Source organism: Colius striatus, chromosome 1, assembly GCF_028858725.1.
Source record: "Colius striatus isolate bColStr4 chromosome 1, bColStr4.1.hap1, whole genome shotgun sequence".
Classification (NCBI taxonomy): Eukaryota; Metazoa; Chordata; class Aves; order Coliiformes; family Coliidae; genus Colius; species Colius striatus.
The window spans coordinates 155,362,607-155,386,000 of NC_084759.1; the positions used below are offsets into that span (position 1 = coordinate 155,362,607).

The 23,394-nt window shown below is 37.5% G+C and overlaps 1 protein-coding gene across 17 annotated transcripts in view; it reads right to left on the bottom strand.

Moving 5' to 3' along the window:
- Nucleotides 1-23,394, bottom strand: part of ATF7IP (activating transcription factor 7 interacting protein) — a 94,183-nt gene that overhangs the window by 41,058 nt on the left and 29,731 nt on the right. For 11 of the 17 annotated variants that reach the window (XM_062013868.1, XM_062013861.1, XM_062013855.1 and 8 more), the window contains 2 exons: nucleotides 10,350-10,393; nucleotides 5,024-6,084 (listed from right to left, as the gene is read on the bottom strand). In XM_062013868.1, the coding sequence (XP_061869852.1) occupies nucleotides 5,024-6,084; nucleotides 10,350-10,369 (1,081 nt within the window). In that variant the 5' untranslated portion in view covers nucleotides 10,370-10,393. The remainder of the gene's footprint in view (nucleotides 1-5,023; nucleotides 6,085-10,349; nucleotides 10,394-23,394) is intronic. The other 6 variants (XM_062013805.1, XM_062013790.1, XM_062013814.1 and 3 more) reach the window with 1 other exon arrangement.

Genomic DNA, 23,394 nt, shown 5'->3' on the forward strand with positions numbered 1-23,394 from the left:
TCTTTGCCTAAAAGTTCACTCTCTGATCTGAGTCAGAAAATGAAGAAGCTGTAGAAGGAGATAAGCTGACTGTGTAGAATAGACAAAAAAGGGACAAACTATGATCCTGCACAGACTAAAACCCAAGCCCTATAGTAAAATAGGGACAGCTAGAAGTTCACAATAATGACAAATGGAGATTTTAAAAATTGAAGAGGTAATAAGACTGTGACTTCCACCAACAGAATGAAGACTCCCTCTCTACCTGCAAACTTGCAGTTACTGATGGGGTAGAGCCCTGATGGAACACATTGAGAAGAAAATCCAGCCATCAGGGATAGTTGAGTCTGAACCAACCACGTGAATAAAGGAGAGACTAGTACTAGTCACCTGGGACTCCCTCCCACAGGAAACAGCCACCTAGCAACCTGGTCTGATGCCTTAAGACATTAGCTGATTGCTGAGGACCTGGATGTCCTATGTTGCAAAGAGGCTACCAGGTTCATCTGGTTCTCAGCCTATTAACTCTTGCTGCTTATCCACATGGGCACCAACAATACTACCAGAAAAAATTCTAAGCATAGCAAGAGTAACAATGCATCTCTACAGAAAAGGGTGAAGGGTCTAAGGTGGTGTTATCAACGATCCTCCCAATGGAACTGTGACAAAGTAACTACAGTAAGAGTGCATGCATCCAGAATACCAACACCTGGCTGATAACTAGTATTGCAGGCAATGTTTTCACATCTTTCACTGTGGTAATCTCTGATCATCAAGAATTACTGAGCAGCAACCTGATCTATCTGACAAGGTCGAATAGGAGCTCTGCAAGCTGTGTAGCTAATTTAATGAGGAAGACCTGAAATCAGGTGCGGTAGGGAACGGTTGTCATAACCTGGAGCTGAGGTATGGGAGGCAGTAAGGAAACATCTGGGGAACAGCATAATGGGGAAGGTGCTCGCTTGTCCTTTGGGAAAGTGTCATGGCTCGAGGTTCATAATTTCAAGTATCAAGCATCATCTCTCTACTGTCTTCATGGCAACCAAGGTAAGTTCCAAATGACCGGAAAAAGGGGTATGTTACAGCTACCTTCAAGACAGTAAAAGAGAATGATTCAGGGAAACTACAGGCTATCTGGCCTCACCTGACATCTTGCGAAGATTCTGGATAAAAATCTTCATAGGAAGCCATTGCCAGGCACACAAAGAGGAAGGTGACTGGAAGTAGTCAACTTGGATTTAGTAAGGACAAATTGTGCCTGACAGACCTGGAAGCTTTTTATGATGGGCTCAAATATAGAAAGACTCTATGTCTCAGCAATATATAGTTCAGCTGGTGGCTCAGCACTAGAGGTGGTCCTCAGGTATTCAGACTGGACTGGTGCAGTTGTTTGCCAACGACCTGGACCTGGGGGCAGGAGATGACACTGGGCAAGTTTGCAGATATAAACAGGAGGGAGTGGTAGCAGGACATAACTGCTTTTCAGAGGACCACTGCGTATTCAGAGGCTGGAAAAATGGTCTAATATGATGTGCAGGAAGTGCAAATGTCTAAGTCCTACAACTGGGATAGAGTAACACTATGCTTTAGGAAAGGCTAAGAGTTGACTGGCTAGAACTTCGTAAAACGGTCTTGATTGCTGGTGGAAAACAATTCGAATATTAGTCAGCAGTGTGAAAGAAGTTTGATAACACTTCAAGTCACATTAACAAAAAAATGTGTACAGCAAGGTAAGGGAAGTGATTCTCCTTTGTTCAGCACTTGAGAAATCCCTACCTCGAGTACTCTGTCCAGTTTTCGGATTCCCAGTACCAGAAAGGCACTGACAAAACTATACCAAGTCCAGTGGAGGGTCACCAGAAATGTCTAGGGAATAAAGTACATGCTGTATGAGGAGCAGATGACAGAACTGGTTTTACTCAGCCTGAACTTCCAGTTAGTGAACACTAGTTGGAGATTGTATCATGACCCCCCATTATATAATGGGAGGGCAGAGAGAAGATAAAGCAACTATTCTTTAAGCTGCACAGCAAAAGGGCAGGAAGCAACAGACACAAGTTGGACCACGGAAGACTTCAATTAAGTAAAAAATTTTTCACTGTTGAGGTTGGTTAAATACAGGCTACTCAGGATGTAGTTGTGGTATATCCATACTTCCAGATGCACAATGTAAACTGCCAGAGTCCCTGTGCCATTTGATATAACTGGACCTGGCTTGAGGAGAAGGTTAGAATAAAGATCATCAAAGGGTTGAATTAAAATCACTCTGCAACTCTTTCCTGTTGCTCTTTCATGTACTGTTTCCAGTTCTGTGACTTCTTTCACATGCAGAGGAGGAAGGAAGCAGAATTATACAAGCCATTCAAGCACTTGCTGTTACATAGTGAAGTTTTCCTCGGTTTCTTAATATTTTCCCATCATTCTTCATTTTCTTTCTTCAACTGCTACTGTATTAATGTTTTCACAAAGCTATCTACTATAATCCTGGAAAATCGTTCTTCAGTGGTGAGTCAGTTCTATCTTCCTATCAAGTTCTGAACATTTTCATACTCATCTGTACCACTTTGTAGTTAATCACAATGAGTTTTGTCTGCCATTTTTACACTCCAATCATTCACTATTCTAAGATTCATCACAGTATCATCAGTAAACTGTCACCTCGTTAGTCACTCTTCATTTCAGATAAATTATTCTGATTCACAGCACAGTCTCTAGAACAGATCACTGTAGATTTGCTTTCTATTCTTCAAATGATTATTTCTTCCTTCTCTTCCATCTTATCCAACAGTTCAGACTCCAAAATTTCTTGTAAGAAATCATTCGTGTTTGGATAGCCAAAGAATTCAAATACATCAAGCAGGTCTTCCTTGTCACATACTTGTTTACTTATCTGAAGAGCTCCAAAGTTTTCTAGTGTATGATCTTCCATTACAAAAAACCCAAGCATCAACACCGCTATTATATTTACTGATTTCTGCTTGAGGCAAAGATTCTATTAATCCATCCATTTGAACAAAGTCTTCTAGTACCACTCTTTTCAATGTTGTTTAGCCATGCTAGTTTTCACCTGGACTTTTTAATTGAGCAGCTTGCACCCGTGCCTCAAATATAACATCTTCAAATGATCTATATACCATGTTCACAGATTTAAATCTTTCAGACTCTTTCCAAAAGTTAATCTTAGAAGATAAAAATTACTCTATGTGCTTTCTCATACAATTGTTTCCTGTCCCTGCAATCTCCCTGCTATTATCTTCGGGTCTGCAAAATTTTTGTATTAATCTAATGTTTAATGTTAAATTTAGTGCAAGATTTGCTTGAAATACTTCACACAGAATGTACTGTTCAGAAAAATTCAAATTCTCCTCTTTGTGGCTTCACAGGCAATCTTTATGAAGCTTAGAACTCAGAAATTAACAGGTTAGTGCTGGTTAAGGACAGAACATTCTTCACAGTGAGCAGTTTTCATTTCACAAACACCCATGCACTGTAAAAGCCAAACTGGTCTGGGCAACAAATAAAACAACTAGTCAAGAGATTTTATCCTGTCACCAACACTGAAAATCTGAATTACTGCAAATTGTAGTCCAACATTTAATATTCACTTGGACATTTTTGCTCAAGAGCTAAAACTCTGACACATCAATGTCAGAAAAAAAGATGAAAAATGTATATCTCCAATGAAAGAAGTAATGATCATCAACTTATTTGTAATGTACATTTTGTAAGAGATATGTAACACAGCACAGTTTCAAGACAAGTACATACAATGTTCTTTCCCTCTGTCAGCTCCCACCTTCAAATAGTTTTTGGAGGATTTCATTTGCACAATGGTATCACTTTTGCAATATCAGTGCAACACTTAACACCTAAATAAGATCCTTAGAAGAAACTATAGAACATACCTTTTCTCTGTTCAACTAGCATAAATTTAAACCAAAAAAGAGTGAGTAGTCTGAAACACTACTGGAGAGACATATTTTTATCTTCATCTCTCTAGAGGGACTCAGAATGTCATCACATATTAATGAAACACGTACTTTCATCACTAGTGAAACAAGAACTGAGAAACTATGGTTACTAACTTCAGAAAGACTGAAAGACACCTCAATCTTGTTTAGTTTATGGAATCCCTATCCAGTCAAGTATGTTTAAGCACACTTAGTTTAGCATAGTCATATTTTTTTTAAAAGCTACACAACAGGGGAAAAAAAAGAAAAAACAGATAATTTGGCACAACAGCTTTCTTAATTACAGATAAAAGAGTTGTGTCAACTTATTTGTAAATGACTCATGCTCTATTTTCAGAAGTGCAATACTCTGACAATGAGAGCAAGATGCCAAAAAAAACAAAAAGCTTACAAAACTGTATGACAATAATAGACTATAGAGGACGTTCATTTAGTTTAACATAAAAATACCCCAGTCTTCTGCCAACTACATGAAGAGACTTCTGAAGTACCATCTTCCTACACTTAACACTATCAAATGTTAATCAGCATAGTCATCAAATAAAAGTTAAAAACCACTATGAGTAAAATGTAAAAAAAGATATTTGGCATGAAAACCATACAAATGCATTTTTCAAAAAACCTTTCAAATACTGTCTTTTGGTGGAAAAAAAGGAATTGGAAACAAATGGGACCTGTGGCATACCTGAATTACCAGCATGTCTTCATTCTTACTATTTGTAAAGAAAGCTGAAATCCTCTCTTCCCCTCAAGAACAGTAAATGAACACATTTCTCTTTCCACAAATCTTTCTGTTTCTTGCCTGTCATCTTTGCTCTTCTTTCACCTACCAACCCATCCTAGTTTGAAATGACTATGAGAAAAAAAAGCCCAGACCAAGTCAGATCTCAAAGATGATATTGTTTTGGTGTTACTTCTTTTTTTTTCTGGGCCTCAAAACTGTAAGACTACATAACACACAATTGGTGGGTAAGACTGTCTTTTTTATTTAGAAACATGTCACACGCTTGTCGTTCAAAAAAATCAACAAAATCCTAGACTTGAATCAAAACTAGAAATTAGAAAATTCCTACCTGGAAGACTTGACTTGTTTGGTAGTATCACTTCGGAATGTTCCTCCTTGTCATTACAGGGATCTTCTTCATCAGACAGTACTAAGAATGCCTCTTTTGGCAGACTTTCATTGCTTTCCTGCTTGGATGGTGAACCCAAACAGCTGTCTATTTTCTCTTCTAAATCTGGGACTGTATCATCCACTGGAACGAGAGGACTTTTAGAAAAACAGTTCAGTTCATCTTCAGCAGGGGCTAGTTTTTCCAAAATTGGAATTATTTCATCTGTTTCCATAGACTCAGCACTGTTCAAGATACTTTCACTTGCATCATCTTTTACTTTCTGACCAGTGCTTTCTGAAATACCTGCAGTGACATCTTGTTCATCCTTTGGTTCCTGGTCAGCTTCCATACTGCTAGAGATAGTTTCCTCTCCAACAGCATCTTCAACAGTTGCTTCTTCGGTCTTCTTTTCCTCACCAGATGAATTGGAAAAAATATTTAAGTCCTTTTTCTCTCCTTTCTCTTCTGAAGAGTCACTAATATCACAAGCTGATTTACTTTCACCTTCTGATGGGATGTCACTCTCTCTTTGGTCCAAATGATCTTTTGCATTATTTTCTTCATGGAAGTTATCTTTATTGCTACCAAGCACTCTATTTTCAGCCTCACTAGCTAAAGCAGTATCACTATCTTTATCTTGCTCAGTATTAACATTCTCTGGAGACAACGTTGGAGGCTTGGGTTCCATGTCATTGACTATGTTCCCTAACCTACTTTCAGGGCTTTTGGCTTCACTAGTCTCATCAGAAACTGATCTTCCCTCTTCAGAGTTAGCACACAAGTTCACTATGCCATTAACTTCCCTCTTGTCCTCTGTACCTTCGGTATTGCTTAAAGGGGAATTTAAGTCAGAATCTCCATTCTCATGCTTTCCATTTAACAGCTTAACTTCAGTTGTCTTCAATAGCTCCTCTTTAACCTTATAGACAGCTTCAAGTTGTTGTCTGTCACTTACTCGCATCGTTTTCCGTGCTTTAAAGACCTTTTTCTGAGGTTCATCTGTGCTATCCATCTTGACCCTTAAAAAAAAAAAGTTCAGAAAGAATTACGAAGGTAACAATTTATTATCATCATATTACAGTGTTCCTAAAAAAGACCATAGCATTTAGCACATCTTAAAGGAAACTGGCTTAACTGTATCTACAGAAACCAAGAAATACCTGTAAACACATTTAAATTTTATTTGTCCTCAGAAAAACTGAAGACAAGTTTCAACGCATGCTGATCACTGAGATTCCACTACAGTGTTATGCAGCAATATTCTGACTACACATTTTAGACCACTCATAGTATTATTATAGCACAGGCACATCATGAGTCTTTACTACCTAGAAACAGATGAGATGGTAAAGTAAGAGCCAGCAGCCTCTTGTAAAAAAGTAAGAAATGTTCTTTGTATATAACTTTACATTTATTTTCTCTTTCTGAAACTGTGTAATTTCACAAGTCTCTGGGGTAAATGACAAGATTTTGTATCAAGTAACTTTTAAGAAAGCTTCAGAAGATTGACAGAATTTCTGAATATGACATTAGGCTTTTCTATGTATAGCTAAAATAGACCTTAATGCTCCATCTTTATACAATGGCTAACCAAACTTGGCTTGTTACAGCACTGATTAGATTTGCATTACTATGTCAGTAAGACTACTTGTGCTCATCAAAACTACAGTTTTTGTAGCTCCTTTAAAAAAAAAAATATTTTTCAAGGAAAGAAAGTAAATATTTTCCCTTAGTATAATGTTATACAATTTTGTTCATTCCATCCACCCATGCAAATATTATCTAAATAAGAAATAAATAATAAAAAGCTTAAGGAAAAAAAACTTTATCAAAGTAAAAAATCAAATCAGCATTACCTAAAATGTTATCATATTTTTGTTGAAATGCAACAAAATCTTAATTTATTTCCATTAAACAAACAGGAAAAAAAACTGTATTAGCAAAAGCAGCTCACAGCAGCAACAGCTTTGTACAATTAAGTCGTAAGATTTAAAAAACAGATTCCACAGCCTTTTAAGTAGTAGTTTGTCTCCACTCTCTTTGTAATCAACCTTGCCTACAAGTTTTATTTGGGAAGCTCTAAGACTTTCTTTTTGCCTTCTCCTCAGCAGATTAAAGTTGTCAATATCCCTCAGCATTTCATCATAGGATCCTTTAATTTTTAGGATCCTCTAATTTTGGTGGTACTCTGAATCCTTCCTAGTTTATTTAGAACAGTTTTTTTTAATGGAGGAAATTACTTAACATTTATGCATTGCCCAACTAGAATATTCCATGGTAAGACGTGAATATATATTCTAAGGTACAATATTAATTCAACTATCAGGACAAACTCTAAACGTTTCAATCATGACATACTGTATGAAGTTTCTTTCACACTTAACTGACATCACCTGACAAAATATGAGCAAAATAGGAAGCAGTAAGATATTTTCTAAAGTTTTGCATTTCTTGTTAACATTCAGAATCTTTTCCACTTCATTTCAGTTCTTTTCTGCATGACAACCTGAAATAATCATATTTGATGAACTGGTAGTGCTTAAATAACACTTTGATTCCACCTTACGAACAAATGAGTAAAGCTTCACTAAAGATTCTATTAGGTCTATACACATATTGTCAATAATACCATTAAGAAACAAATTTTTGTCAGTTTGAACTCGATTTTCTGACCAGAATTTTCTACTTCTACATTGCCACTAGTGGAAGAAAAATGTAACACCTACAGAAACACTGATCTGAAATATCAGTTCACTTGTTTTCATCACATAAATATTTCCAGTCAGACAAAACACAAACTCCAGGTGACCTGTTAACATCCTTGTAGAGTTGTCTACATGCTAGGTACAGGATCTTCATATTCAACCAGAAAAGAATACATTTAACACTGTAATTCCAGACCTGAAGTTAGGAGAAGCATATAAAAACCTCTATTTCAGAAGTGTATGTGCAGTTTTTGAAAGCACATCTCTTACTTCTTCCCAACAACTTAAAATGTAAAGCAAATTTTCCTCACATCAATATAAAAAGCATGTATCAAACTGTCATGTAATAGGGTACTGATCATTATACTTATATTCCACACTTATAATCCCCTACAGCCAACATTCATGCTGTTACAGATATAGATCTGGCAAGTCCAATTTGTAAAAAACCCAGAAAATTCCAGTTCCAAGAACTCCTAATAGGTGACCAGATAGCATGAGTTTTCTGTTAACGTAGCACAAAGATATAGAGCCTTTGTATCAAAATCAAAACAGACAAGTAGTTTGTCTCCCAGACTAAAATGTTTTCTTTTATAAGCCTCATCCAGAATTTAAAAGTTCTTATATTACAAAATTCTCGATCCTACTTTCCCTACGACCAAAATATATGCTAACAGATTAACAAAATGTTCACAGACTTCATATCAAATCCATAACTGAATCATTTGAGTAATTATAAAATAACTTAAAATAGTATTTTCTGCTCTAGTTTCCTTAATCATCTAAGCAGTCCCTCATTCATATTTTTATCTTAAAATACAGTAAATAGAGAGTAAAATGAAGGGCCCTTCTTTTTAAAATTTGCCAAGAATAGCAGTCTTTCAAAAATCAAATATCAGAATACTTTTATAATGATGCATTCTTACTTTTTTCTTTTAAAAGACACTTAATTTCTAATATGCTTCAAAACTATGTTTACTTTATATCTTAGAATATTATAAAAAAAAAATCTAGTTTAAAAACAAAGCTCTAATATGGTTCTACAGTGAACCTGTACAAAAAAGGCCTCTTGCAAAATGCATATTTTCAGTTCAGTCCTGCAATCTTTCAGAACCAAAGAATATCTAATAAAAGGTATCGTGACAAAATTATAAGCACAGATGAGATGAAAAGATGAACACTAAACACTGGTTAACAGACAAATACCATGTATCACCGCAGACCAGCCTTAAAGCATTTCCAGCCATATCCACAAGGGAGCACACTGCAGCCAAGGAACAGATCTCATGTGAGAGACGAGTAAAAAGAAGAAACAAATAAATCTGTAACTAGTCCAGACAGGTTTGGTCATATCGATGCCAGCCAATCCGCAGCCATCTGATAAACACTGCCTTCCAGACTTTCAAGGGCTAAGGAGGTTGCCCTTCAGAAATTAACTCCAGAGCACATTACGTCAATTCAGTCTTCCGCAAACAAAACATTTAAAACTAGTACAGTTCTAAATGAATACATATTGGCAGTTTCCCTTCCTACTTGACAATTAACACAAAGTTTAGCTACATATAATACGTGTTTAGCTACATTGAATATCTGTTTTCCTCATTTGATGCTTGGGTATTATCAGTTTTTACTGTGACCATGTCACAAGAAAGAAAAGGCATCAATTCCATGGAGGGGCATCTTTCATTTCAAAGGAAGCCATTTGTACAGAACTGCACAAAATGACTCCTGCAAGTACAGCTCTGTAAGGGTTAAAGACTGTAAATAAAGTGGTAGGTTCAGGGTTGCTTTTAAAATTTTTTTCTAAACATAATAATCAACGTTGAAACACGACCATGGACAAAGATTGTGTATACTCGTTTAGATAACATACATGAGGATTCCCTTCTTCATTTTAAGCATGAAAGTCATAAATACTTCAGCAGGACATTCACAAATACACCATTAGGCACCTCCTTCTGATAATTGGAGATTTCTTTCTCATGACCGAATGTGTGCTACATGGCGATACCAAAACGTGCCAGCACAGATAGGAATACACAAAGGACTCCCCACTCAGCAAATTAAAAAGTTTCCTGATTCCTTATTTATTATTATTACTCTCGACAGAGATCACAGCTCCAAAGCAACAAAGGAAGGTATTAGCTTTGCTACTAGGGTTCAGCCTATAATCGTGTGCTCCTATGAACAGCCCAAGAGCTGCTTGAAATGTCAGCCAATCAGCAAGCAGCTGCCTGAATCCTGCCTGGTAACAGGCAGCAGACAAAGAGAAGGTCATGGAAACATTAGAGGAGGGAGGGGAAGCTAGAGTCTAAACAATAGCGCACAATGGGGTTTGTATTATGTCACTGGTCTAGAACAGCATTGGCACAGGGTTCCTGGAGCGCATGCAGTGCTAACCAAAAGCACCACAACCATAAAACATTTGCAAAGCACACGGACTACATGGAAGAAGTAAACAGGCAAGTCTACGTAAAATGTAGCACAGCCAGATGAAGGAAAGCGAGGCAGCAAATGGTCAGGAGTATTTTGTTCTAGATGGAGAGACCCAGGGAATGAAAGTGGTGAATAGAACCTACCTTTTTAAGCAGTGTTTCATAAAAAGCAGTTTGCAGTGGAAATCCTGTACAACAATGTTGATATAAAATTGTCAGAAATTTTAAAAAAATATTTTCAAACAACACAAAAAAATAAAATGGTTTGTGATCCTTTCTAACAGAACATGCGCTGAAACAAAATACATTTTCTACCACTAATACAAGTCCACTTATCTGACTGGGTGCAAGATGCACACTACCAGCCTACTGAGATCCACCTACAATTATGCCTTTATTTTAAAGTGTAATAAATAAAACAGAGGACATATGCTAAGCGCAAATAGTATTTCTTCTAACATACCACAGATGATTGGAGTTTTCCTTCCTTTTAGGCTGAAATTATGTTAGTGTTGGCTGAACAAAGTGAAAGAATGTGCCATTTTCTAAGAAAAAATTATGTCACCATTCTGTCCTATTTCACCTAATGCCCATAGAGCACAACAAGGTCCACTGTAATTAAAGAAAGATTTAGCTTATTCCCCCCGCGCCTCCTTCCCCCTCGCCCCCCCGTATCTAAGAGTCAGTCTCGAGATCCGCGGTGTGAGAAACGCACGGCAGAGCCCTGCAGTTTCCCAAGCGTGCCCCAGGGGGAGCCCGCCGCGGCCCCGCGCCACCTCCCCTCGCACGGCACGGCACGGCACGCCACGGCGGGGGAACGGCCCCGAGCCCCGCCTCCGATTGGCTGGAAAGAGCAGCTGCACGGCGGCCAATCGGATAGCGGTTCCTTAAATCTACCCAGCAACAAAGCCCCACGAGGCCCTCAACGAGAAGTCGGCTGGGGTATGAACGTGAACATGGGCCCGAGGCGCAGGCAAGTGCAGTTAAACCGGATATTCCAAACAGCTGGGAAGTGATGTAAGACAAAAGTTCAGGGGCTTCAGTTGGAGCTGCACAGAAGCACTAATCCCCATGGGGGGTGCACAGCCGCAATAAAGACTCAGTGTTTAACATGCACGAGTGTATTTTGGTCAAGACTACTGAATATCTGCAATGATAAATGTTGAATCAATAAAAACACTGAGATCCAATTCGGGTTCAAGCGTGGGAGGTGGTAACCTTTCCTTTCTTCAAACACTGTGCAGTGCCCAGGCTTTTCCAGCGTCCTGACGGAAACATCAAAATTGGTGTTTTTTCATGAGTGCAATATGACTTCTGCCTTGAAAGTAGAGCCCATTGCCCCTAACTCTTGCAAACTATCTTTTGAAGAACCAGGTCAGTACAACAATTAAGTCCAGACAGATATCAATGCCTAACAGAAACATTCAAATGTATAGCTACAAGCTTGGTAAACCAGAGTAAATTCACAAAAGAGGTGGTATGGTATCGTATACTATACTTGATTGACAACTTCATGTATTAACTTGAACTATGTCCTTGTCACTTTGGCATCACAGGAAATTAAGCGGTTGTCCTGTATCTTCTCTACCTCCAGAGGATAATACTGACTTTGGGTCATGAATCTGTTTCTCATATTAAACTAGTAATTTTAGAATTCTTTTCCCATGAGGCTGCTGCACCTTACGGAAAAAAAGGATTCCTCATGGGAAGAAAAAGGACTATCTGGTCCATTTACACAACTAAGACTTTTGATCTCCTGGTGGTTTTGCAGCATTGTACTTACATGGTTCATCAGTTTATGCCTTGACAACCACTACAGATCAAATGCACACTTTTTAAGATGGAGGAATGGAAAACAATCAATAATCTTCCCTAGACAGCTTTTAATTAAAATACCTACTCCAGGTAGCCATACACAACTCAAGTGCCTGAGAAAGACCTGCTCTTTAGCATATGAAGCTTGAGCTCATTCTTCAAGAAGAATTTTTGTGTTTTTTCTGAACACTAAATTTTTACATTTTAACTAGTAAAACTGCTTGAGTGCAACAGTGGTAGATACTGTGTTTCCTTACTTCTCACACATGTAAGAGATTTCAACTTTTATCAACAACTCAAAACATATGTTTTCAATTCAGCTGTAAGATCTCCCAACACTAAACAAGTACTGCAGTTCAAAACATCTGTAACAGCAAAATTCAGCTTTCTTACAGATTGATTTTTTTTAGTGCAAGTTAAATCACTATGTTTCTGTGTGTCTACTTAAAGGCTGTGGAATATGTGGCATTAGTTCATGTGGAAAATAAGCAAATAGCCTTCCTGCCCCCAAATATATAAAGATTATGGGAAGTCTCTATGAGACTTCAATTAGGTGAAATGGTGAAGCAGAAGGCTGCTTTGCATACTGAAGCCCTGTCTGCCCCAATCTGAGGTGATGTGCTTGGTGGGAGCTCAGCAGTGGCTTCTGAGGAGGGACTGCTCTGAGCAAGGAACAAACAAGCAAGGCTGTAGGGGGTGCTGCCCCTCCTGACAGAGGGTATCTTTCTCAGAAAAAATACTGATAATACTTCATAAAACAGCAAGTTCACCCTGCCAGCCAGACAACTACTATTTTGGTTCCATTTAAAATTGTTGCTTTTTCTGTTACCGAGACAATGCAATCTTTGCAAATAATTTTTAAAAGGCACTTGTATGCATGACAATAACATTTTATTGTGGCATCATATTTTTTATTGTTCTGTGTTTTTGCTTTTGTTTGTTCTGGCATTTGAGAAGCAACTTTAGGGGACTACTGTTAGCAAAGGAGCCTGCTGCTTCACGATTTCATCTAATTGCAGCCTTGTAGGCACTTCCCATAATCTTTATATATTTGGGGTAGGCAGACTGTTTGTTTCCTCCGTGAACTGATGCCTTTTCCTTCTGTGAGTGCCGGAGGGAGCCCTAGCCACCACCTTGCCCCCTGACTTGTTCCCGGGCCGGCAGACCCCCTACTCCTCCAGGGGCTTGACGGCCAAGGACTGCGGGAAATTTCCGTACCCGCCCGCGATTGGCTGCGGGAGAGCTGCTTTGCATAAACCAATACGCAGCCGCGAGCCACACAGCCCTGTGTAAATCCGCCCGGCAACCGGCTAAAAATGGACCGGGTGCGTCACCGAGACGGGTTGCGATAGGGCACCTTCCCGACGCTCGTGTCATGCACGTACGCGAACACGCCGTACGGTTCCTCCTCCGGGAACGCGACGGCGCCGCAGCACTCGGCAAACACGAGGAACGAAGAGACACCAAACGTTTACGTTTGGTGCCAAAGGCAGAAGCATTACATGTGGGTATCACTCACTTCACACTGAAGATTTTTGAGGGTTTGGGTGTCTGGGTTTTCTTAAAACCCCCAAAATTCTGATGTCATTCTCTTTTTCAAATCAAAACATTTAACTATTATAACCTGCACGTTTATTCCTCAACTTCATTTCTAGGCAAGCAGGAAGAGAAACCATTTCTCTTACTCTGAGTGTTTAATACGCCTTGTCAGTTCGGTGACATGAAAACTGAGTCATCCACAACATCTGCAACAGATGTTGTAAAATCCCCATTAACCATAGACTCTTAGACCTGAAGTTAAACTCCTCAGCGACCTTGGCCAGTCACACATCAACAGAGACATAACCCTACAACTCATGCACTCAAACTAAAAGGCACTGCAGGATTTGGAAAGATATACCAGTTGAATTGAGAAAGGAAACCCCATGGACAGATATGGCACCCTGAGAACTAAAAAAACATCAGAACAGGGTAAGAAAGGCACACAAACTAAAAATGATTATGTAAATACATGTCCTAGAATTAATGTCAGCAGTGATATACAAGTACAGCATTTTACCATTTTCAACCTACAAAATGTGTATTTATCTAAAAAAGTTTGATTTTCAGTACTACTGAACTGATGGCATAAACTCTCGTGACTGCAGCAGAAGCAAGTAAAGAGGTTTCCACCCTTTTTTTATGAACCACATCCATCCCCAGGTTTCTGTTTCATGAAACTGGTTAAAGCCAAGTGAAAGCCAACGTAGTGAGATGGAGAACAGCAACTAATGCACACAGGACATGTACAGCTGCCCAGTCCAGGTCTTTGGCAGCCTGAAAAGCACTACCTGATACACAAGGTATACACGAGCACCAGTGGTATGGAAAAATGTAATTTCTATTTCAATTAAATAGAGAACAAAAAGAAAGGTGGCCAACACAGATGGTCACAGCAGCTGTTTTGTTGAGTCATTCAAAAGCTATCATAAAAATTAACCGGAAGTCAAAATAGGAAGGGTAAAGTTAAAGAAAACAAAAATTTGAGCAGAAGAAACTTTCAAAATAACATTAGAAGGAAAAAATCCAAATCAAAACACATAATAATTTACTGTAAAAGCTACAATTTACTGAAACACTGTTACCTGTGCCTACTGTCAGAACATCCTTTTTTAAAGGAAAAGTAGCTTATTCCACAGATGTTACCTACTGCTAACAAATTTTACTGGCAACTCTGCTCCCTTGCCACAAAACAGTTAACTCATTAATCAGAGGCTAAATGTTTTCCAAAAGAAACTAATGTGGGAGAAGGATGGAAACTCAAAAATAAACTTACCCTCCTAACATTCTGTTCATTACTAGATACAAGAGAAAAAAAGATCAAAAAAGTGTGTTTTCAGTGCTGGTAACCTACTGTATCAGTATGCTAAGACCCCTATATAACTCTGATAATTCACGTTTTTACAATGACAAGCAGTCACTCTCTAATAAATTTATATGACAATCAATTTCTTATTATACCAAGCATAAAACAGAATAAGATTTATTTACCCTCATAAAAGTGTACAGCCATAGATTAAATTGTCTTGAGTCAATGGGCAGACAGGTATTTTTCTGTATTTGCTGCTAGGCATAGATTTGTCACATATCTCAAACTTGTAAAGACTTGTAAGAAAGATTACCTGAGGTATTATCCAAACTGCACTTTAAATGTTTCATAATCAAGCACATAAGCAACCATGGCATAGATGATTCTTCAACCTAACCATGCTTAGAAAAAGCTCTACAGACACAGATTACATTGTTTGCTAAAGGAAGCAAAAACTGGACAAACAAGATGGTTTCTTTATGTAGTGCTGGATACAAGCATTATGAAGAACAGATCTAGTTTTGAAATCAGTATAGATTTTTGCTGTACTCTTCCTTTCCAGAACCTTCAACATATCCTCCTTTTCTCACTATACTTGCTGCAGTCAGTACACTTAGAATCTTGCTGTACTCCATTTGCCTGAGTTGTTTTGAGACCAAATGCAACATCCTAGATTTAATTTACTGTGTGACTCCTCTCTCATTAGTATCTTAAGAGCTTTAAAATTCAATGCAAGTAGGTATAAATCTTGAAACAATGTCACACTTTGTAAGCAACACAATTATATTTATCTGCATCAGCACCACCTTAAACAAGCAGCAAGCACCACATGCTGCATTAGGTGCTGACTTACACCTAATGTTAATACGACCGTGTTAACTCAGTTACATATCTGAGAAACAAAGATATTGGAACAAAACCAAAGGAGGGTCAATGGAATGTCCTGAACATGATCACTCAGTTAACGTAAAAATCTTTTTCTACTTTTTTTTTTTTAAAATAAAATAACATTCTTCCTGTTAATGTTTTTGAATGAATAACAAAAATGTATCCACTCCACACAGGGCGTGTTGATACATGATGTTTGTGCATGAAATAAAGCAAGATTATGATGCAAGCACTGGTAAGGTTGCATGGGATGCATGATTCAGTTGCTCACCACTCCACTAACTGATGCTCACCCACTTCTGGAGCAGTAATCCACCTCTCCCAGCCAACTGCTCCCAGTTTATATACTGGGCATGATGTCATATGACATGGAATGGCCCTTTGGCCAGTTTGGGTCAGCTGTCCTGGCTGTGCTCCCTCCCAGCTTCTCATGCTCCCTTTCAGCCTTCTTGCTTCATGAGAAGCTAAAAAATCCTTGACTTGGCAGAAATGCTACTTAGCAATAACTGAAAACATGAGTGTGTTATTAATACTGTTCTCATATTAATCCAAATACAATATTATACCAGCTACTAGGAAGAAAAGAAACTGTTCCAGCCAAAACTGGGACATCTGGTCACATGATGCCACAGTTATATACATTTGAGATGTAGAAATAACCTCTGGAAATTCCTTACTCACTCATCTATTTGGATTATCCATTAATTTAGTGACTTGGTATCTATTTTAAATATACCAGGAAAATTTGAAAAAAAAAAAAAAAAAGAAGAATGTATTTATAACCCATAGTTGGCCTGGATGGCTCTACTTAATATTCAGCTATCCTCCACAAACACAAATTGTCATCATCACAAGCTGAGTACAGCATCAGCTAAAGAGGTCAGACTACTGAGAAAAAAAAAAAATCCATGTCTAGTGTGACAGACTATCCTTAGGGGAATGTAACTATTGAAGCCTGAAATGGCTTAGCCTAAAACTAAATACATCTTACAAAATCATGATTTGCAAAATTCATGCATCTGCATTTGGCAATCAAAGAGAACAATCCTTTGTGATGAGGACCAGCAGGGAGAAGAGGTCACAGATTATCCCAAAACTGAAGGAACATTTCCAATCTTCAGCAGAGGCTGACAGCATTAAAGCATTTCCTCCTGCCCCTCAATGGCTTTCACAGAATCATAGAATGGTAGGGTTGAAAGGGACCTTTAGAGATCATCTAGTCCAACCACCAAAGATAAAACCTGATTTTCCTAGTCTTATTATTTCATGAAAATAATAATAAAAACCAAAACACAAGTCCCCTCAAAGTTGAGAAACCCTATTAGAAAGAAAAAAACCAAAATATGCCCCCCCCAAAGACTAGTTTTGCTTGGCATATACCAAAAAAATGGAGTTTTTTCTCTTTTAAATTCTTCACTAAAGACAGCTTACAAGTAATAATTTGTGGGTTAAAATTACATAGTACAGTATGACCTCAGAGTAAATAAAAATAATAAATATACTTTCCTATGCAGCTTATCAGCATTTACTGAGTATTGAAATCTAGAGTTTATAACTTCCAAGATAACTTGAAAATACACAGAAAATAAAGAAGCCAATCTAAGCAAACTATAATGCAAGCTGTACTAAATTGCCAAAAGTCACCTATAAGTATAGTAATTCAAATCCGATGCAGCTTTTGTGTCTCAGAAGAACTAATATATGATGGCTTATCTGACCATTTGGGGACACATGCTTCAAACAATAACACATGCATATAGAGAAGTCTGGATCACAGCATTCCAAGTACACCTACTAGCAAACTCATTCGGATTATATGACTATCTCCTTTTACCAGTTACCTGCAGTCACACCTGTCGTCTTCAACACAGATATCAAATACTGACCTTGAAACAAGGCATGCAGAAGTTCTTTCATGTTTATAATATTGAAATTATTTTCAATAAATATTCTAGATATGATCGTTCTGATCTCAACTGATTGCATTCACTCTTTGAATCCCTAAGGAAGAATCTTACACATATACACACCAAATCCAAAAACAGGTACAGACAATAAATTATGTATGAATTCAACAGCAATTAAAAAAATGTCATTAAACAGATGAAAATAAATTCTAATATATACAAAAAACTAATATAATTTCCCTCTAACAACAGTTTTAAACAGAGCTATTTTACTCTGTTTATCTTTTGACTGGAGAAATGCACAGATCTTCAGGGGAAGTGAAAACACGATGGGGGAAAGATGAACAGAAAAAGAGGCAGACAAGAGATAAGAATTTTAATTCTGAGTGCATCATGAAAAAATATTAATTATGGCCAGAGCAAGTAAGCAGTCAAATTTACTTTTATTATGCTTGGTACTTCATCACTGCTTTGCTAACAAAGACCTGGCTTACCCCTCTACTTAATGTATATATCTTGCACTTATTTCACGGAGCCACAGAGAAAGAATGGTAACTGGCTTCCTCAGTATCAGACAAAAAGCTTAGAAACAACACCAACCAACCACAACAAAAACACAGACCACATGCTCCCAATTTCAGCTCTCAAGTCTCTCAGATCTAGATTTCATTTATGACTTGTCTTGATTAAAATTAACAGTAAAATATCAGTAAACTAGTTCCTTTCCAAACTTTTTATAAGATCAGGTCTTGCGCTAGATTATTCTGAAAAAAATTGTTGCTACCTGAAAAAACAAGTGTCAGCAATCTCTTTTTGCCCACAGTTAAATTTGTAGCTTATTAGCACAACCACTTAAAACCTTATTTTGAATCTGTCAAGCAGGGTGCTTTGAGAAATAGAATTAAGCTGGGAAGATATTTTATTTGATACAGTTAATGCAAAAAGAACACACAGCAAAGACTATATCTGGCAAGAGTCCCGTGCCATTTCTTCATCTGTGAAAAACTTGTAGCTGCATGTAATAGCCTCAAGATTAACAAAATGTTTTTTTCCGGCCTTTTACCTGGAGGATGGGGAAGGGGGGCAGGAAGGGGTAAACTCCCATGCTCCTGGCACTTAACTTACAATTACTGAAGTTTCCTAGTTATTCTACATGGCATTTGGTAACACCAACAAACTACTTAGGTTTGGTTTTATTAGCAACTCTTTCAGAAATATCAAGCTGATAATCCACCACTGAAAACAAACAAAAAACCTCCATGGTATACTCAATGCATAAATACAGAAAGATTAACAGGATGATGATCATTAGTACTTTTCCAAAGACATTCCTTAGTGAGTGAAATCTGTAGTAGAAACAACCTCAAGAACTGATCTCTCTTCCATTATATGACCAGATAACTAAACTGAGTCTTCCGTCCTTCAAACAAAATGTATGTTTAGCACAGCTGAAAAACAATTGTGCAACTGCCATCAATGGACATTTAATTTTCACTATTAGACAGCATCCTCTTTGGACATGTCAATACAAAGAGAAGCACAGTGACTCCAAAAGCTGCAACATAAGCATTTACATTTCTGTTCTCTGGTACCATCCAGAACAAAAAAAAAAAAAAACCAACAACTTAATGTCCGTTGATACCATTGCAGACTAAGAAAAAACCAAGAAACAGGAAGAAAAATAATATGCATACACATAGAATCAGGAGGTCTTTTCTCCATATTTTCACCTAAAAAATAACAGAACCTAAGGAAATAGGAAAATGTTCCAGTTCTGCATAATTTAGTCTTTTCAATAAAAGCTTTGTGATTCTTCCAAGAGAGAAAAGAAAGCATCTCCTCTGGCTTGTCCAAAGTTATACATTTTCCAACTGATGAGCTGACTGGTACTAAACAGAAGCCCTGCTTCTACCTCAGTAGAAACACCAACTTGAGATTCCTTATACTTCTATCAAACTAGCAATTCTCATAAAGCTCCTAGAAACCAACTTCAAGGTTTCTGTATCTTTAAAGTTTGTCTGAAACCAGTTGGTGAGTAAAGAGAAGAACTTTTGTCTCAATGTAAGAAAGAATATTTGTTTACAGTGAGAACAATGAGTCACTGGAACAACTCCTCCAGGAATGTGGTAAAATCCTCATCACTGGAGCTTTTTCAAGATGTGATTGGACAGGATGCTAGATAATCTCCTCTAGTCTCCTGTTCCCAAGGAAGGTTGGAGCAGATCATCTTTCGAGGTCCCTTATAACCTGGGCTATTCTACAAACCTAGCCATAAGGTAGATTTTATTACCAGAAGGTAAGCATTAGCTGTCAGATACTAAAACCCTTCCAAAATAGGGCCTCTAAAAGGTGGATGGATGACTAGCCCATCAGTCTTCTAAAGGAGTGTTATATTTTCAGCAAAAGAGCAGTAATCACAGAGTTGAGGAGGTACCTTCCAAGTACTTTCCTTCTTTGTCAAAGAAAGAGGCTTAATTTTGCCTCTTCTTCTTGAATTCATTTTTTTGTTTACTGTTCTGACATAGTGAGATAAAACATTCATTCAATAAATATTGCCAATAAAAATGGAAACATACTTGAAGACACTGCAAGGAATAACAGGTTAAAGCAGATAACAGATTAAACAGCTTTAACAAGGTCTTACAAAATTATTCAAGTTTAGATTCAAATGGATAAAGACAGTGGTTTTGATATTTAAGGATGAAGTAGAAGACAGGATATTTGTCAGAATTTGTTTTTATTTAGGAATATCTTACATTAAAATGTAGACAAACAGTATGTCAGATAAACTCTGAGTATCTCTGTTTTAACGGCAAGGTACACTTGCAAGACTGAAAAATTGCATTCTAAAAAGGGAAAGAAGTTTCAGATTAGGGGAAACTGACAAAAGACTTTAAAGTGTCTATCAAAACTATTGTCCTTTTTTGGGGTGGCTTGTGTGTTTTCTTGTGGTGATTTCTGGAGTATTTTTTTAAAAATTCAAATAATTCAAGGGAAAACATCAGAATAAACTTGGAGTGCAAAGAAATGCATTTCTTATTTAGATCCTCACACCTACAGAACTTCTTGATTAAAATGAGTAATGTTAAAATTTACACAAATTTAGACTGTGCTTTCAAACACAGATTTCAATCTTCACATCCCATTTACTCATTATTGTCTTCCATCTGCAAAATTTCACTTCAGAAGAAGAATGTTCAGAACTGTTCACAAGTTGCTTAAGTTAGATTTCAAAATATGTTTGTACTATGAAATCTTTAAGTGAAGGAAAGAAGAAACAAAGCTGCTGCCAGTAGGGTTTGCAGAACTTCTCTAAGAATGCATGACACAATTGAATGAATGTACAGCAAGAACCATTGCAAAGATCACAGAAGATATTAGGGCTGATGCAACAAGAAAAAAATATTGAAAGCAATCTATCCTCAGATATAATTAATTTTTTTCTTTCTCCAGTTTACTACAGTAGTCTATGCCAAGTAATCCAGTACAATCCTGCCTCGAATTCAAGGAACAGAAATAACAGAGATTATTGCTAATCTAATACAAATTATAATAACAAAATGTTTGCTAAAAAGTGTTTATCCCTAGGAAAACGTCATTTACAAAATCAGTTTTATTGCCAGGTTGTCAGGGATGGGAAATAACAGGTAACTTGAAGGTTCACCAGAATGAAGAAGAAATCAGTATTGAATTTCATGAGGAAAACTAGCTTCTTTAGACAGACTCGCTTTACAGCAGCACTGCTGCAGAAAACTCTGTATTCATCTGTGGCCACCAGAGACTACCACAGTTGCTAAGCAACATCTCTTCGTTTAATCTCAATTTTGACATTTGCCATTTGGGAATCTTCATTGGAACCTAATGTTCTTTTAATAACCCTGGCTCAAAGATCTATAATGTACTAATTTCATAACATGAGATACCAAAAGAAAAACCGAGCTTTTCACAACTGTTTTACGAAATGCAGTCAAGTACATTTTTCAAGGGACCAGTGAGTCTTTTTTCTTTATATATAGCAATCTCCCTATACAAGTCTGTTTTGGTAATCCTCTCCCATATAGACTTTTTCCCCCAAATTTGAAGATTAAGCATAAAAAGTTAGAGCAATTAGTATATTATCTAGATTTATTCTCCTCTTGGAATACATATGCTCTATAAATGACATTGGTCCTTTTTGGTAAAATAGGAGAACATATATAAACTGATGTGTGATATTCTTTGGTTGAGAGGGTTCAATCTAAACAAACTTCAGTGACTCTACCAATACACAGACATCAAGCAGTATATTCCACAGTGGCAGCAAAAAGAAAACAGAAAGTAAAAATCCACACAGCCAATGTATTTCTGAAGATAATGTTGCTATGAGTTAACTCTTCCTTGAAAGACTGCCCACACAGATTGTCGTCTAACCCAGAGGGGCTTCTCGTTGAATAATGTCTTACAGGACAGCATCCTGTGCCCCACATGATTATTCTGAATACTATTACTGTATTCAAAGTACGTATAGGAGGTACTGAGTTTTCCAGACCAGTAAAATAAGCACCACTCCTGCTACACGGCACCACCTTAGATAGTTTAATTAATGTCCATTCATAGAGCTCCATTCTCAAACTCTCTCATGATCTTATCAATTAGCATTTATAAGCATTAAGATGTATTTCTAATTGTCTTGTAGTAAAGATTCTGTTACATAAACTATATGCCATGACATTTCCCTTTAAAGGTTGAGTAAGGACTGAGGAAGAAAGGAGATGAAACTGTAGTAATTACATGTAGGCTTTTAGGAGAGGAACTGTAAATAGTTGTATTTTAATGAAATACTAAATAAGAGGAATCATGCATCAGCTCTCCAAATCATAGCCCTAACCTGTACAGGGAGAAAAAGCAAGTGCTTACTTGAAGTAGGAGACTACAAGCCCAACTAATGTTACAGAAAGTCTCAGGGATATGGATTAAAAAAAAATTAATTAAAAAAAAAAATCAAAAAGTGATCCAGCTATTGCCCTTTCTCATCTTGCAATATGAATCTCAATAAAAGGAGTCAACTAGAGAACTTTAAAAATTAAAGTCATAGAAGATTTCAAACCAGTATGACACTGATAAAGGAAACATTGCAGACAAAGAGGGTTTCCATTTTTATTCCTTACATAAGTCAGTCTAGTTCAAGACTTAAAATAGAAGCTTCCAGAGGATACACTAACAAAGCATATCCATGAGATAGCCACTGAGAATCAACTCATAAGTTTGCAAACTGCAGAGCCACAAAGATGATTAAGGGAGTGGAGCATTTCCCTTATGACGAAAGGCTAAGGGAGCCGGGGCTCTTTAGCTTGGAGGAGACTGAGGGGTGATCTCATTAATGTTTACAAATACATAAAGGGTGGGTGTCAGCAGGATGGAGCTAGGCTCTTCTCAGTAATGTCCAATGATAGGACAAGAGGCAATGGGTATAAGCTGGAACATAAGAGGTTCCAAAGAAACACAAGAAATAATTCCTTCACTGTGAGGGTGACTGAGCACTGGAACGGGCTGCCCAGATGGGTTGTGGAGTCTCTTTCTCTGGAGACATTCAAAACCCAACACGATGAGTCCCTGTGTGACCTACTCTAGGTGGCCTTGATCTGGCAGTAGGGTTGCATTAGATGATTTTTTGAAGTCCCTTCCAGTCCTTGAGATTCTGTCATTCTGTGACCAATTTTAAGTCTGCTATGACCTTCTTGTGTTTTGGGAT